This window comes from Martes martes (assembly GCF_963455335.1).
Source record: "Martes martes genome assembly, chromosome: 3".
Taxonomy (NCBI): domain Eukaryota; kingdom Metazoa; phylum Chordata; class Mammalia; order Carnivora; family Mustelidae; genus Martes; species Martes martes.
In genome coordinates, this window is record NC_137890.1 from 126,273,505 (window position 1) to 126,286,820 (window position 13,316).

Consider the following 13,316-nt stretch of genomic DNA (forward strand, 5'->3'; position numbering starts at 1 on the left):
TGTAAAGTTGCCACAAACCTTGTCTCTGATTTCCAGGCCTCTCAGACTGGGAATCTGATTTCTCAGGTAGTTTATTCATTTCAAGAGCCACTCAAAAAATTAGCCTGTGGAGTTTGTCAAATGGGACTTTTCTCTGAATCAGTTACCCCGTTTCCTGTTCTTACAGATAGTTAACTTTTGCTTTTTGTTTTTAGTAGTTTTCTTTCCTCCTTAGTACAAATGTAACATATTCATTGTATAATTTTTAAAAAGCCGTATAGACATATAAGACAAGTAAAGTCACCATCCTGGTTCTGGGAAAAACATAATGCCCAATGGCCTAGGGCATCCACTGTGTATAATAAGTTAACTTCTCTCTGTGCTTCTAGAGAGATACCCATCCATGGGAGAAGTGAGAAAATAGTCCCTCACAGCATTTTCTGTGCTCTGTGGGTTGGATGAGGACCCTGGATGAGAAAGGCTGATCTAGAGATCACAGCTGTTATTTGAATGAGTGTATGCTATTCTAGATCTTTCATATTCTCTCTCTTTGGCCCTCTGCCCCCATATATACACACACAAACATCTTTTCTTTCATTTCTAAAAGTGCAATCAAACTGTACATACTAATCAACTTGGTCTTCATTTTCCATACAGTTTACAGGTCTCTTTTTTCCCTTGTTTTCCTGCATTTATTTGTTTAGATTTTGCTTACAGTCACCGAGGAGAACGTCTCCAACAGTCCCTGTCTTTTTACTATCCCACTTGCTTAGACAGTGCACCGTAATCTGCCTTCTCAGACCTTGCCCGCCACCTGTGATTTCTGGGCTCGTTACTCTCCACATCCTCCAAGTCTTTGCCCCATCTGATTTCTTGGCTGTTTCTTCTACCTTTGGCCTTCCTGCTGCTTGGCTTGTTTTCTCCAACTCATGAGAATTGGTCTGGGCCTGGCTACAGTACCCCTCTCTCTGTAGACATCAGAGTATTTAGTGGGAAGTAAGGACCCAGCAGAAGAAAACACATGTCATTACTTATAGATGCTTCCTGGACAATTTAGCCCAGGATCCCTCCAGTGCCCGAGTCTCAAGCTTTCCTCAACGTGTCTTTTATTTCAACCAGTCTGCATTATTTGTAGTTCCTCAAACACTTCCTGAACTCTCTTGTTTCTGTGTCTTTACTCACTGTGTTCCTTTGTTCAGAATGCTGTTCTCCCTTTTACTTCCAGTCTCCTTCCCTCAGCCCCTTGACTTTAAAAATCATCTGTCTTTCAAAGCCTTCATCACAGGATACCACCTCTGTTTTTTCTTTTTTGGCACTCTGGCTAAAAATGACTCCTCCTTGGGGTACCTGGGTGGCTCAGTCAATTAAACCTCTGCCTTCAGCTCAGGTCATGATCCCAGGGTCCTGGAATCCAGCCCCACACAGGGCTCCCTGCTCCGCGGGGAGCCTGCATCTCCGTCTGCCTGCTCCTCTGCCTGCTTGTGCTCCCGCTCTCTCCGTCAAATGAATAGATAAAATCTTTAAAAAAAAAAAAAAAAGTAAAAGTGATCCCATCTTTCCTTCTATTCTTTCATTAGTTCAGCAAATACTGGGGACCTGGTCTTGCCAGTCATTTTGACCAAATGATGGTTTGTAAAACTCCTATTATGTTAAAGAGTATTCTGTACTGTTCTTATTATACTCTTGTATATTACTTATATTATATTACCTTGTTTGTATAATAATACTAATTTATTTTCCTTACTTCCCTTGAGGGCATAAATTACATCTGGACCCACCTCGTAACTGACATTTTTACCCATAGAAATGTTTAGTACATATTTATTGAATGAATGAAACTTTCTGATTATTTTAACATGAGTATGCCAACATAACTTTTTTTTTAAATAAAATTATCTTTTGAGTAGATACACAAGTATTACTGACACAGACAAGAAAGAAAATCCTTTAATGGATTTTGTAGGTAGGTACCTGATTTAAACACTCATTCATATCATGCTAAGGTTATTTTAAGCAGCTGTCCCTGGGTTTTTAAAGATGGTTTTAAGGTGAGCTGTCCTGGGTTCATAGGTTGTCTGGCTGTCATTCTCGGTCGTGCTATAGTGATGGAAGTCTCTCGTGTTTATATGCTTGGCGTAGATGGTTTTTCTGACAGAATCAAAACAAGGTGAGGGGAGCCCTTAAAACTTTCAGCTGTAGGCAGATCACAGACATTTGGTACTTATTGGCCCATAACTTCCTTTGAACAAGCTGAAAGGACTGTAGACTGCTAAAAGACCACATCATTTCTTCTCTTTTCTCTTGTTAACTTTTGTATTTCTCTATTAGATGAAATGTATCTTAGCCCACCATACCCTATATCCTAGATATGCCAAAGAAATCATGGTTTAAAATAGTTATTCTCAAAGTGTGTTTGGGGAACCTCTGGGGGTCCCCAAGTTTTTTCTGAGTTTCTAAAAGTCAAAACAGAGTAAGAAGACAACATTATTTGCCTTATTTACTCTCATTCTCTCACAAGTATCTAGTTGAATCTTCCAGAAGATACATGGCAAGTGATATCACAATATATTAAACACAGAGGCAGATATGAGAATCTGTCTTCAATTAAAGCAGACATTAAAGATATTTGCAAAATGTAAAACAAGTTTCTTGTTTTGAAAATAAAGTTATCTTTTATAAAAGTATTAAAATATAATATTTATATTATTTAACAAATGAACAAATAACAATTTAACGAATTAACATATAAAAATTTGTTAAAACAAATGAAAATAGGGACACCTGGGTGGCTCAGTGGATTAAAGCCTCTGTCTTCGGCTCAGGTCATGATGCCAGCATCCTGGGATCGAGCCCAATGTTGGGCTCTCTGCTCTGCGGGGAGCATGCTTCCTCCTCTCTCTCTGCCTGCCTCTCTGCCTACTTGTGATCTCCTCTGTCAAATAAATAAATAAAATCTTTTAAAAAAACAAATGAAAATAAATTAAAATGTGTCAATTTTAATTTGTAATATGGTTAATATCAGTAGATATTAAAAGCTCTTTAGAATTCAGATTTTTGAAACCAAAAGCTTGAGAACCACTGGTTTAAAAGATGTAAAATATTTAAAAGAGAACAGACTTTTAATGGATTACGAGATGAAGTCCTTTTGATGTAGAAAAGTTGTCTTCAAACTGGAATATGTAATAATTGATCATATTGGTTTTTAGTTGTTGGGTGTTTAGGTTGAATACATACAGTTTTTTAGCCTTTTTTTAAGATTTATTCATTTATTTTTATTTTTGTTTTTATTTTATTTTGTTTTTTTTTTTTTAAAGAATTTATTTATTTATTTGACAGACAGAGATCACAAGTAGGCAGAGAGGCAGGCAGAGAGAGAGGAGGAAGCAGGCTCCCCACTGAGCAGAGAGTCCGATGCGGGGCTCGATCCCAGGACCCTGGGATCATGACCTGAGCTGAAGGCAGAGGCTTTAACCCACTGAGCCACCCAGGCGCCCCTATTCATTTATTTTTAGAGAGAGAGAGAGAGTGAGCATGAGCAGGAGGGGCAAAGGGAGAGAAGAGAGACTCTCAAGCAGACTCTGTGCCAAGTGGCCCAATGCGAGGCTCAATCCTATGACCCTGAGATCACAACCTAAGCCAAAACCAACAGTTTAAGGCTTAACAGACTGTGCCCCCCAGTTTTTTAGTCTTAAAAGTAATATCACTACTTTTGGGTGGTGCGGTTCATCAAAGGATGACTTTTGATTTTGGCTTAAGTCATGATCTCAGGATCAGGAGATCGAGCCCCATGTCAGGATCTGCCCTCAGCGCAGTCAGCTTGGGATTCTCTGCCTTTCCCTCTGCCCCTCCCTCCACTTGTACTCTATTTCTTTCTAAAAGAATAAACAAAATCTTTAAAAAAAGAAGTAATATTACAGTGATATTCTTTTATATTGCGATTTTCTAAATATCCTTAATTGTTTTACAATCAATTCCTAGAAAGAGAACAGAACTGCTGGGTCAGAAGGTACACAGAAGGAACCAGCATGACTTTTTATATAAATTTAGGGGCCAAATATGCTCCTGTGGTGGTGGTGGCGATGGTGGTGATGGTAGTCATGGTGGTGGTGGTGGTGATGGTAGTCATGGTGGTGGTGGTGATGGTAGTCATGGTGGTGGTGGTTGGTGGTGGTGGTGGTTAATCAGCGCCCCAGGTAGTAGGAAGTTCAGTGTCTTCCTCTTTAAGCAGCCTCCCCCTCCTGCAAGTTTGAGCCCCAGTAGTCTTACTCAGTCCTGCAGTGGTCCCATCCTCTTCCAAAGGCCAGAAAGAGAGGTGCACTATAATAATATACCATCTGTCTTCCTTATCACTTTCTGTCAGTGTTAAAGACCAGATAAAAATAAAAAACCATATTGTTTGTTGATAGTTGCTTGCCTAACTGCTGCTAGGATGCTCTTTCTGGTCTGACTTGGCCCACGTCACAGTAGTGACCCCACTTGGAGGTCCAGATGGTGGTTCGTTAGTTCATGTTCTTACCATCAGCGATTCAGTGCTGGGGAGGTTGAGGACACTTCTCTCATCAGCCCCATGCTGGGTCAGAATAAGCCCATAAGCCTTTTGGGTGGCTCTTCATCATCACTTTCAGTTAATCCATTTCCAAGTTCATTTTATTTCAGGAGTGTCCTCGTCTTTTCTTGCCAGTGGATTTGGTGTGAGCTATGATTCTTCAATAACAGAACTCCTTAACTTTGAGTCTGAGGAATCAAAGAGTGGGGTATTGTTTCTTCCTTTCCAGAAGAATGTAGGATCCTGACAAATCATTCTCCCCAACTGTAGCAACTGATGCTGCTCACCAAGAGGCTGGGGCATGTTTTTCTAAACCATCCAGCCATGTCCCCTCCATGGGCTCCTTAAGCCTGAGTTCTGAGGACAGTGGTGCTTACCCATTGCCTAACTTTGTCAACAAAAAGACCAAGGTGACCTAAGATTGCCAGCCTTAAAATAAGAAAGATTGTCATAATTTTTAAGTGTTTTCTTTTAAAGAGCATCTTATTTGAGCTCTGCAGCAACAGGTACCTATTAAACACTTCTAAAGGCTTTGGTCTTGTGTTGCTAATTGCACTCCAGAGAGGTCGGGCCAGTCTGCACTCCCATCACCAAAAAATAGATTGCTAGGAAAAGACTTCTAAAACCCAAACTTGACTCTTAAAAGTCACTAATCATTAGAATTGTTTAAATATTACGGGAAACAACAAACTTTCCTCCCACTAGTTCTTGGTTACTTGTTAAATGCTCATTTTATTTGGCCACAAAGTTGTGATCTGTAGCATCTTGAATTGTGTCTTCTGTAATACAGTAGGTATATAGGGAAGAACAAATAAGAAGAAAATGCACAGCTGAAATCATTGACAATGGCCTGAAGCTAATATGGTAACATCACTGAGTTTTTAAATTCACTTTTGGTGAGGGCAGGCGAGGGAGCTCATTTACTAAAAGTCTCCTAAGTGCAGGGTGCTCTATGTATGACACCTGGTTTGGACCTCACAACAAACCTGTGTTGTTACTGTTCCCATTTTAGACAATGATGTTACTCCATAGATAGTAAGATTCAGAGAGGTAGTAAATTTCCTAAAGTCACACAGCTTTAAGTAAAAGTTGATGCTCCCGAAGAAAGCCCTATTTGGGACTAGATACACAATTCCCCAGGGGCAGGATTTTGAGAATTAGCCTCTTTCTCACCTTCTCCAAAGTTAAAGGACTCTACAGAAGGCTCTTACTGCTTCGGTACAGTCTTTGCACAGGGTTTGTAAGAATAGAGCCAACTACACAGTTAGAGGGCACAGTCCCAAAGGCTTCCCTGAATTCTGACACCAACTGCAAGTTGGAGGGGGTTCCCTCAAACTCCCCTCAGGCTTGATAGTTCACTGAAAGGACTCCTAGAACTCAGTGATCACTGTTAATATAGTCATGATTTATTACAGAGAAAGTGCAAATTGAAATCAAGGGAAGAAGCACATAAGGTAGGGTCTAGAAGAAGTATAAAACGTGGAGCTTCTCTTGTCCTCTCTCTGTTTAAAATGGCCCCCACACATAGTGATGTCTGGGGTTGCTAAGCTCAAGAAGGCTGTGATGTATCTTACAGAGAAAGATACAAGTGTCAGATGAGCTTCCCTGAGTCAGGAGTTAAAGTGCTGTTGGCCATGAGTTCAGTATTAATGAATCACAATGTTTATTAAATAAGGTGTCTTTAAACAGAAGCACAAATAAAACAAGGTTATGTATTGATGGGCTGAAGAGAATGTTGTGACCAGAGGCATACAGGAACCTAATCTTGTGTTTTCTGCTAGGAGCAATTGTTCAGCGTTCACTTATGTGGTGTTCAAGGTGGCCTCTGTAGAATATAACTAGGACAAATAATGAGAGCCAACTGTATTTTGTTGTGTTACTTCGTTACTCATTTATTCATGTAATCTTTTATCTGTTCATTAAAAAACATATTTGAGCACTCCTTCTGAGTGCCAAGCAATTTCTACATGGCTTAGAATTTCCTTTTTTGTGTTCTTATGCCTATCATTAGTAGTCTTGCTGTAGCCCTCTGGCTCCAAATATTTGTGTGGTTTATTAGTGAAGTGTCAGTATTTTAAAGACTGAGGGGAATGATGAGTCTATTATCATTTTTACTTAACCTGCGTATGCTAGATCCAGCCTTCACGATAAACTTTCCAGGAATTTTCTTGCCTCCTTGGAGACCAGGATCTTTTGGACCTGACTCCTTAATGGGTTTATATCGGGTACCAGCAGAGCCAGGTGACGTAGCTGGCCACAGATTTCCACGTTGCTATGTCTGCCAATTTAGCTACGTAGTCTTGCAGGCAGAGCTTCAGACCAACAGAATTAATACTGAGCTGCGCTTTACTGATGAGATGCCAGGCCACACTGCTGCCTCTCCTTTTTCTAATTCCCCCTCTCTCCATCATGTGTTTGTATTTCCATCTCTTTCCACCTCTTTACACTCCTAAGTCCTCATTCAGGCAGAGTGAGGGGAGATGGACTGAAGAGCAGATGTTCACCTCATGACCTTTGTGGGTCCCTGGATGCACTGTCTTCCAATGGAATGTTTCTCATTTCTTGGTTGCAGTTGTCCACGATGAGTGAAGAAGTACCTTGCTGCTCTTCTCTCCTGGTGTTAATAAAATCATTTATACTGGAATCCCCCAAATGTGATGGGGGAAGTACATCTCCGAGGATTAAGGGTTACCTGGTCAGTATTACTGAAAAAGAAAAGTTCCAGTGATTTAAGGGATCTTTCAGTGAAATTGTTACGGGGTTATGCCCGAAGATGCAAAGACTTTATTGACTATTAGTGACTGTCAGAAATGAGTTGCAAAAATTAACCTTGGTGGTGTTATGTGATAACCAGTTGGATAAATACAGTAACTTTCTTTGAACATCTTTGTGAAACTGTACTCCAAGAAAGTAAGGACCAAGACTAAAAAACCTGTGAATGCCCTTTAGAGTCTAACACAATGCCTAGGACACATAGACCTCAACAAATATATATTAAATATATGTTTAAATATATGCTGATATAGCTTAATTTAATTATATTAAATATATGCAATTAAATATAAATATTCAATAATGTTAATTTTGCGTTTATTCTTCCAGATACAGATGAATATAGACCTCCTGTTTGGAAATCTTACTGTAAGTATACAAATAATTTTAAATTGGGTGGTTTATAGTGCTTTATAAGTGATAGAGAAATAATAAGATCATTAGATAGGAAAATTCATTTCATTTTATACCCATTATTGAAAAATTAATCTACAGTAGGATTTGAGAATAGCCCAGAAATAATTGCGGGAAAACAGGAGTGTTTCCATAAGGTGTGTCTATGGTTTGCATGTCTAGAACGCATCTCATCCCTCTGAGTTTGCGTGGAATTCCAGCCACTTGTTTTCAGTGGCTGATAAAAACTAGTGCCAAGAGAAGCTAACTAAGAATTCAAGCAGTGTAATTATTCTCAAATCCTAATTCTTTGTATGAGAAAGTACTGTATAAGTGATAAGTCAGTAGGCTATCTTGATAGAATGAGTGGGTGAAAAGAGGCAAAAGAAAAGAGGGTTTTTGAGTCTGTTTGTTTTTTATAGGAATTGCTTTCCCAAATACAAAAGAGAGGCATTTGAATTTGAATTCTATATTGCTCTTTAAACTTTGCATTAGAATAAAAATTGTTTCCAAAGAGTCTAGGTTCTTAGTCCTTTATTTTCCCTTCCGTTCTCCCCAGAGAATATTATTTCTTCAGGTAAAAGATATTTCAGATTTTTTTTTTAAGATTTTATTTATTTATTTGACAGAGATCACAAGTAGGCAGAGAGGCAGACAGAGAGAGAAGGAGGAAGCAGGCTCCCCGCTGAGCAGAGAGCCCAATGGGGGCTCGATCCCAGGATCCTGGGATCATGCCCCTGGGATCATGCCCTGAGCCGGAGGCAGAGGCTTAACCCACTGAGCCACCCAGGCGCCCCAATATTTCAGATTTTTAAAAAGTGGAAAGAGGATTCATATAATCAGAGTAGCTTTAAAAAGAAATCCATGAATGCACTATTGCAGACACCAGTACTGGAAGGTTTTGTTTATCTATAAAGTTGGATAAGCAACCTAAGAAACCTGTACTTTAAATATCCATTTTTAACATCTTTGTAAACGTTGAGTTATCCTCAATTTGGTATCGGTACGTTGCTGGAATTTGCTGACTGAAGGAGCAGCGATTCAGATTCTTGGTTTTATGTTCCCAGAACAACAGATAGCTTTAATTTAATAGGTTGCTACTTTGGGCTAATTATAGTAAGTAAAATATGAACAGTCTCTAAAAATATTGCCATAGAGGCTTTTTCCCTCATCCCTGCTGGTGCCTTTTTATTTCTGGGGAATATAGTTCAAAGAATGTATAAAAATGACTAATGTTCTTTACTTCTTAGAGATTTTATCTATTCTCTCATTGGCCAGAAGCCTGGTTAAGATTCTTGTCTGCATTTTCCAGTTTTCAATTTACCTTTGTTCCCTTTGCTCTGACTTGTACCTTGCACATTTTTTTGTGTAAGAGCATCTGTGAAGCCTGTGATTTTTTTTCCCCTTGAAGAATATTGAGCACTAAATGCATAGGTAATCTGTATTTTCTGTATCTCTAAATGTCTTAGAGTAGCTACCATGTTTTTTAAAATGGCATTTTTTGTTTTGATGACAATTCTGCTACTGAATTTTATAGTTTCTTTTAGTAATCTCAATGCCTGAGCTCCACCCAACGTAATTCTATAAGCTTAAAAATATGAACCAGTAGGAAAATAAAACCAGCAAGATGCCTAAGTTGAGGACTCTTTTTTTTTTTAAATAAGATTTTATTTATTTATTTGACAGCGAGAGAGGGAACACAAGCAGGAGGAGTGGGAGAGGGAAGAGCAGGCTTCCACTGAGCAGGGGCCCCTCTGGGACTCGATCCCAGGACCCCAGGATCATGACCTGAGCCGAAGACGGATGCTTAAGGACTGAGCCACCCAGGTGCCCCAGGACTCTTTTTAAATAAATATAGTTTTATTGCCTTTTTAAAAAAGATTTTATTTATTTATTTAGAGAGCACGAGCAGAGGGAGAGGCAGAGAGGAAGAATCCTCCAGCAGAGTCCCCGTGCAGGGCTGGATCTCATAGCCCTGAGATCATGAACTGAGTGGAGATCAAGAATCAGACCCTTAGGGGCGCCTGGGTGGCTCAGTGGGTTAAAGCCTCTGCCTTCAGCTCAGGTCATGATCCCAGGGTCCTGGGATCGAGCCCCGCATCGGGCTCTCTGCTCAGCGGGGAGCCTGCTTCCTCCTTTCTCTCTGCCTGCCTCTCTGCCTACTTGCGATCTCTGTCTGTCAAATAAATAAATAAAATCTTTAAAAAAAAAAAAAAAAAAAAAAAAAAAAAAGAATCAGACCCTTAACTGACTGAGCCACCCAGGCGCCCCAGTTCTGTTGCTTTTTGATACAAATTGCTTGACTTAAACCAGGGCCCTAGCCTGTAATAAATGAGGTGAGTGAGCCAAGTGGCCCAGAGGGGAAGTGGAGCATGGATGCCCTGTTTTCAGAGGGTGGGTCATAATGAGCTCCCCTTTATCAAGCACTTGCTCGGATGTTGTCACATTTTCTGATTTTTTGGAAGTGGAGTTCTCTTTTACCTTTGTTGTTACTGTTAAATCTCTTAATTTTTAAATGTTAAAAACAAATTTAGGGCACCTGGGTGGCTCAGTTGGTTAAGTGTCTACCTTCGGCTCAGGTCATGGTACCAGGGTCCTGGGATTGAGTCCCGCATTCAACTCCCTGTTCAGCGGGAAGCTTGCTTCTCCCTCCCTCTTTCTGCCGCTCCCTTTCCTTGTGCTGTCTGTTTCTCTCTCTGACAAATACATAAATAAAATCTTTAAAAACAAACAAAGAAAAAAAACAAGTTTAAATTTAGAAAACAGCAAACCAAACATGTGAGCCTATTTTGACCTCAAGATACCTATTTGTGATTGCTGAACTTAATTAACAATTTTGTTACTGTCTCCGGGTACTGAGAAATTCACTAATGACAATATAAGCATTGACATTTCTAAGGCAATTGAAAAATGTTAAGTACTCTAATCATATGTCTTCTCATCTTGAATTCAGCAATTAATTTTTGGTGAATCACTTAATGATTGTGCAATTTAAATTTCACCTGAGTTCCAGTTTAAATTAACCAAGAATTCTAAATTGAGAAGAGCCTAAATTAGTCTTTATTACGGTGACCTTTTCAATGGTCTTTCTGATAGGTATTCCTTGAATTCATATGTTACATTCAGTTCTACAATAGCTGAGGTTCCCCTTCTATGTTAGTTGTTAAAAATGGGTCTTAAAGGTAAACCAACCATTGGTCGCAAATGAGGAAACATTTGTGTAAAAATTACTCCTCTCCATGAAGCTCAGCTTTATCCTTTGAAATGCTGATTAAAACAAAAGCTACAATTCTCATGTGAGGATATTATCACTCCTTTTTTTTCAAATTGGCTCATCTTAATGTGTGCTTAGTGAATGGGTAAATCCATAAGTGGCGATAACCATATACTTCAGTATTTGTGCTTTGAATCAAAATCGATGTTTTATATTCTCTCGTAATTTCTGATGTCCTTCTTGACTACCATTCAGTTCTCATAATTGAGTCTCCATAGGTGACGGTACTTTCCCAAGCATTTTCTTGATAAAGAAAAACTGATCTTTTGAGGATTACTAAGAGTGGAAATGTGCATTGACTTTTCACATGGACTAGTTAGCCATATGGAGGAGTGGACCTGAAGAATCCTCCCTTTGTGCAAATCATGTGTTGGCTTCTGTTAGGAGGATGGAGATTTATCTGGGTGTGTCTGGGTGCTGTGTGTGTTTTGTCAGTCTCAGAACTGGACAGACTTGGCCTCTGCTCTTTCTAACATTCTCCAAGAGCTCTGAACTATTCCTTCCATATCATCTCTATCTTTAACAATGTATTCACAGGAATATTTTTGAAAAATCGACTTTCACAATAAAATATGGATATCTAAAACTATTTTTAATATATGAAATGTCAGGCATTTTTGCAACAAGGAGGAAAAGACAAAGGAATTCATTTCTATCTGTAGAATTTCATACATTATGAGGGAGTGGGTTTTGTTTGTTTGTTTGTTTTTTGGTTTTTAAGTAGGAAAGCTATGTCGTCTTGGTACCTTTTAAATTACAACATTTCCGTGGTTTTGGTGGTGAATTCAAGAAATATCCTAGCAACCAAATATTAATGTAAATAATTGTATGTATTATATCGGTCACCTGTGTATATTAATAATCTTTATTGAGTGTTTTCTAGGTGTTAGCAACTATTTTACATCTCCCACATATAATAATTTATTTAATTCTTTCAGTAATCTGTGAAGTAGAAACTATTATTATCTCCATTTTACAAATGAGGGAAACCGAGGTAAAGTATGCAGGGTTGGTGGCAAAGCTCCAGTGTTTAAGCCCCAGGTGATCTGTTTCAAGATTTAAGATTCTTAACTGCCATAGTATATATTCCCTTGACAAAGCAATACAGAACAGTGAAGTGTGTCTGATATGTGCTTCGTGTATATTTTGTGTATATACATACATATATACATGTATATAGTCTAATTATATATGTGTGTATATATGTATAGTATAATTAAGTGTATTTCCATATGTCCCTATGATAAATATAAAAAATAACAGAAGTGGAGCCTATATAATGATGTCCAGTTGAAATTTTTTTTAAAGATTTTTTTATTTATTTGACAGAGAGATAGAAAGTACAAGCAGGCAGAGCAACAGGCAGAGAGAGAGAGGAAGAAGCAGGTTTCCCGCTAAGCAGGGAGTCCCATGTGGGGCTTGATCTCAGGACCTGGGACCACAACCTGAGCTGAAGGCAGATGCTTAACTGACTGAGCCATCCAGGAGGCCCTGTCCAACTGAAATTTTTTTAAAAATCGATTTTATTTATTTATTTGATAGACACACAGCGAGAGAGGAAACACAAGCAGGGGGAGTGGGAGAGGGAGAAGCAGGCTTCCCCCTGAGCAGGGAGCCAGATGAGGGCAGGATCCCAAGACCCTGGGACCACAACCTGAGCTAAAGTCAGATGCTTAATGACTGAGCCACCCAGGGGCCCCTGTCCAATTGAAATTTAAGTCATTCATTATCTGACAATTGCAGAAGGCTGGTTAGTTTGATGTTATGGTGACAAAATGTCACCAAAAGTATTTAAGTACATTATTAACTTACATTCAATTATATGTGATTATGTATGTAGAAATAGAAGAAAAAAAATACCTCCAAGAGATAAACTTAGATAAACATAAGCATACTCTCTCTGATGACTATCACTTTCTGTTCTTTATTTCTTCATTACAAATCAGAAAGCCTGAAGTGAGGGTAGAATATCATAGTACTGGTATAATTTTCATGGATTCATTTTCAGGTACTCTAAAAATTACCCTCCTCAGTAGTTAACAAAGTTCCTTAAGTACCTGAATTCTATCTTGTGCTGTACTTGCTCTAGTGGAAGAAACGGTGGTAAATTTGGCTCAGAAATTTTGTTTTTAGGGGAGATTATCCTTGAAGATAGACGTTTGCAGTATAAATAGGGGAGAAAAGCAGCACATCTGTTACTTCTAACATAAATCCTAATTTTAGTTTCAAGTTTGACATGTAATAATGTGCTTTAAGAATATATAACCATTATTGGCTTATATGAGAGACATGATTTATGCAATACATCCACCAAGAATTGGAGAAAATAAAAGACCAGATTATGGAGAACAC

General features: G+C 38.8%; 1 protein-coding gene across 1 annotated transcript in view; it reads left to right on the top strand.

Moving 5' to 3' along the window:
* The window catches only part of CHN1 (chimerin 1), a 207,030-nt gene that overhangs the window by 41,745 nt on the left and 151,969 nt on the right, over positions 1 to 13,316 (top strand). The window contains exon 3 of the mRNA XM_080798958.1: positions 7,628 to 7,666. Coding sequence (XP_080655084.1) covers positions 7,628 to 7,666 — 39 coding nt within the window. The remainder of the gene's footprint in view (positions 1 to 7,627; positions 7,667 to 13,316) is intronic.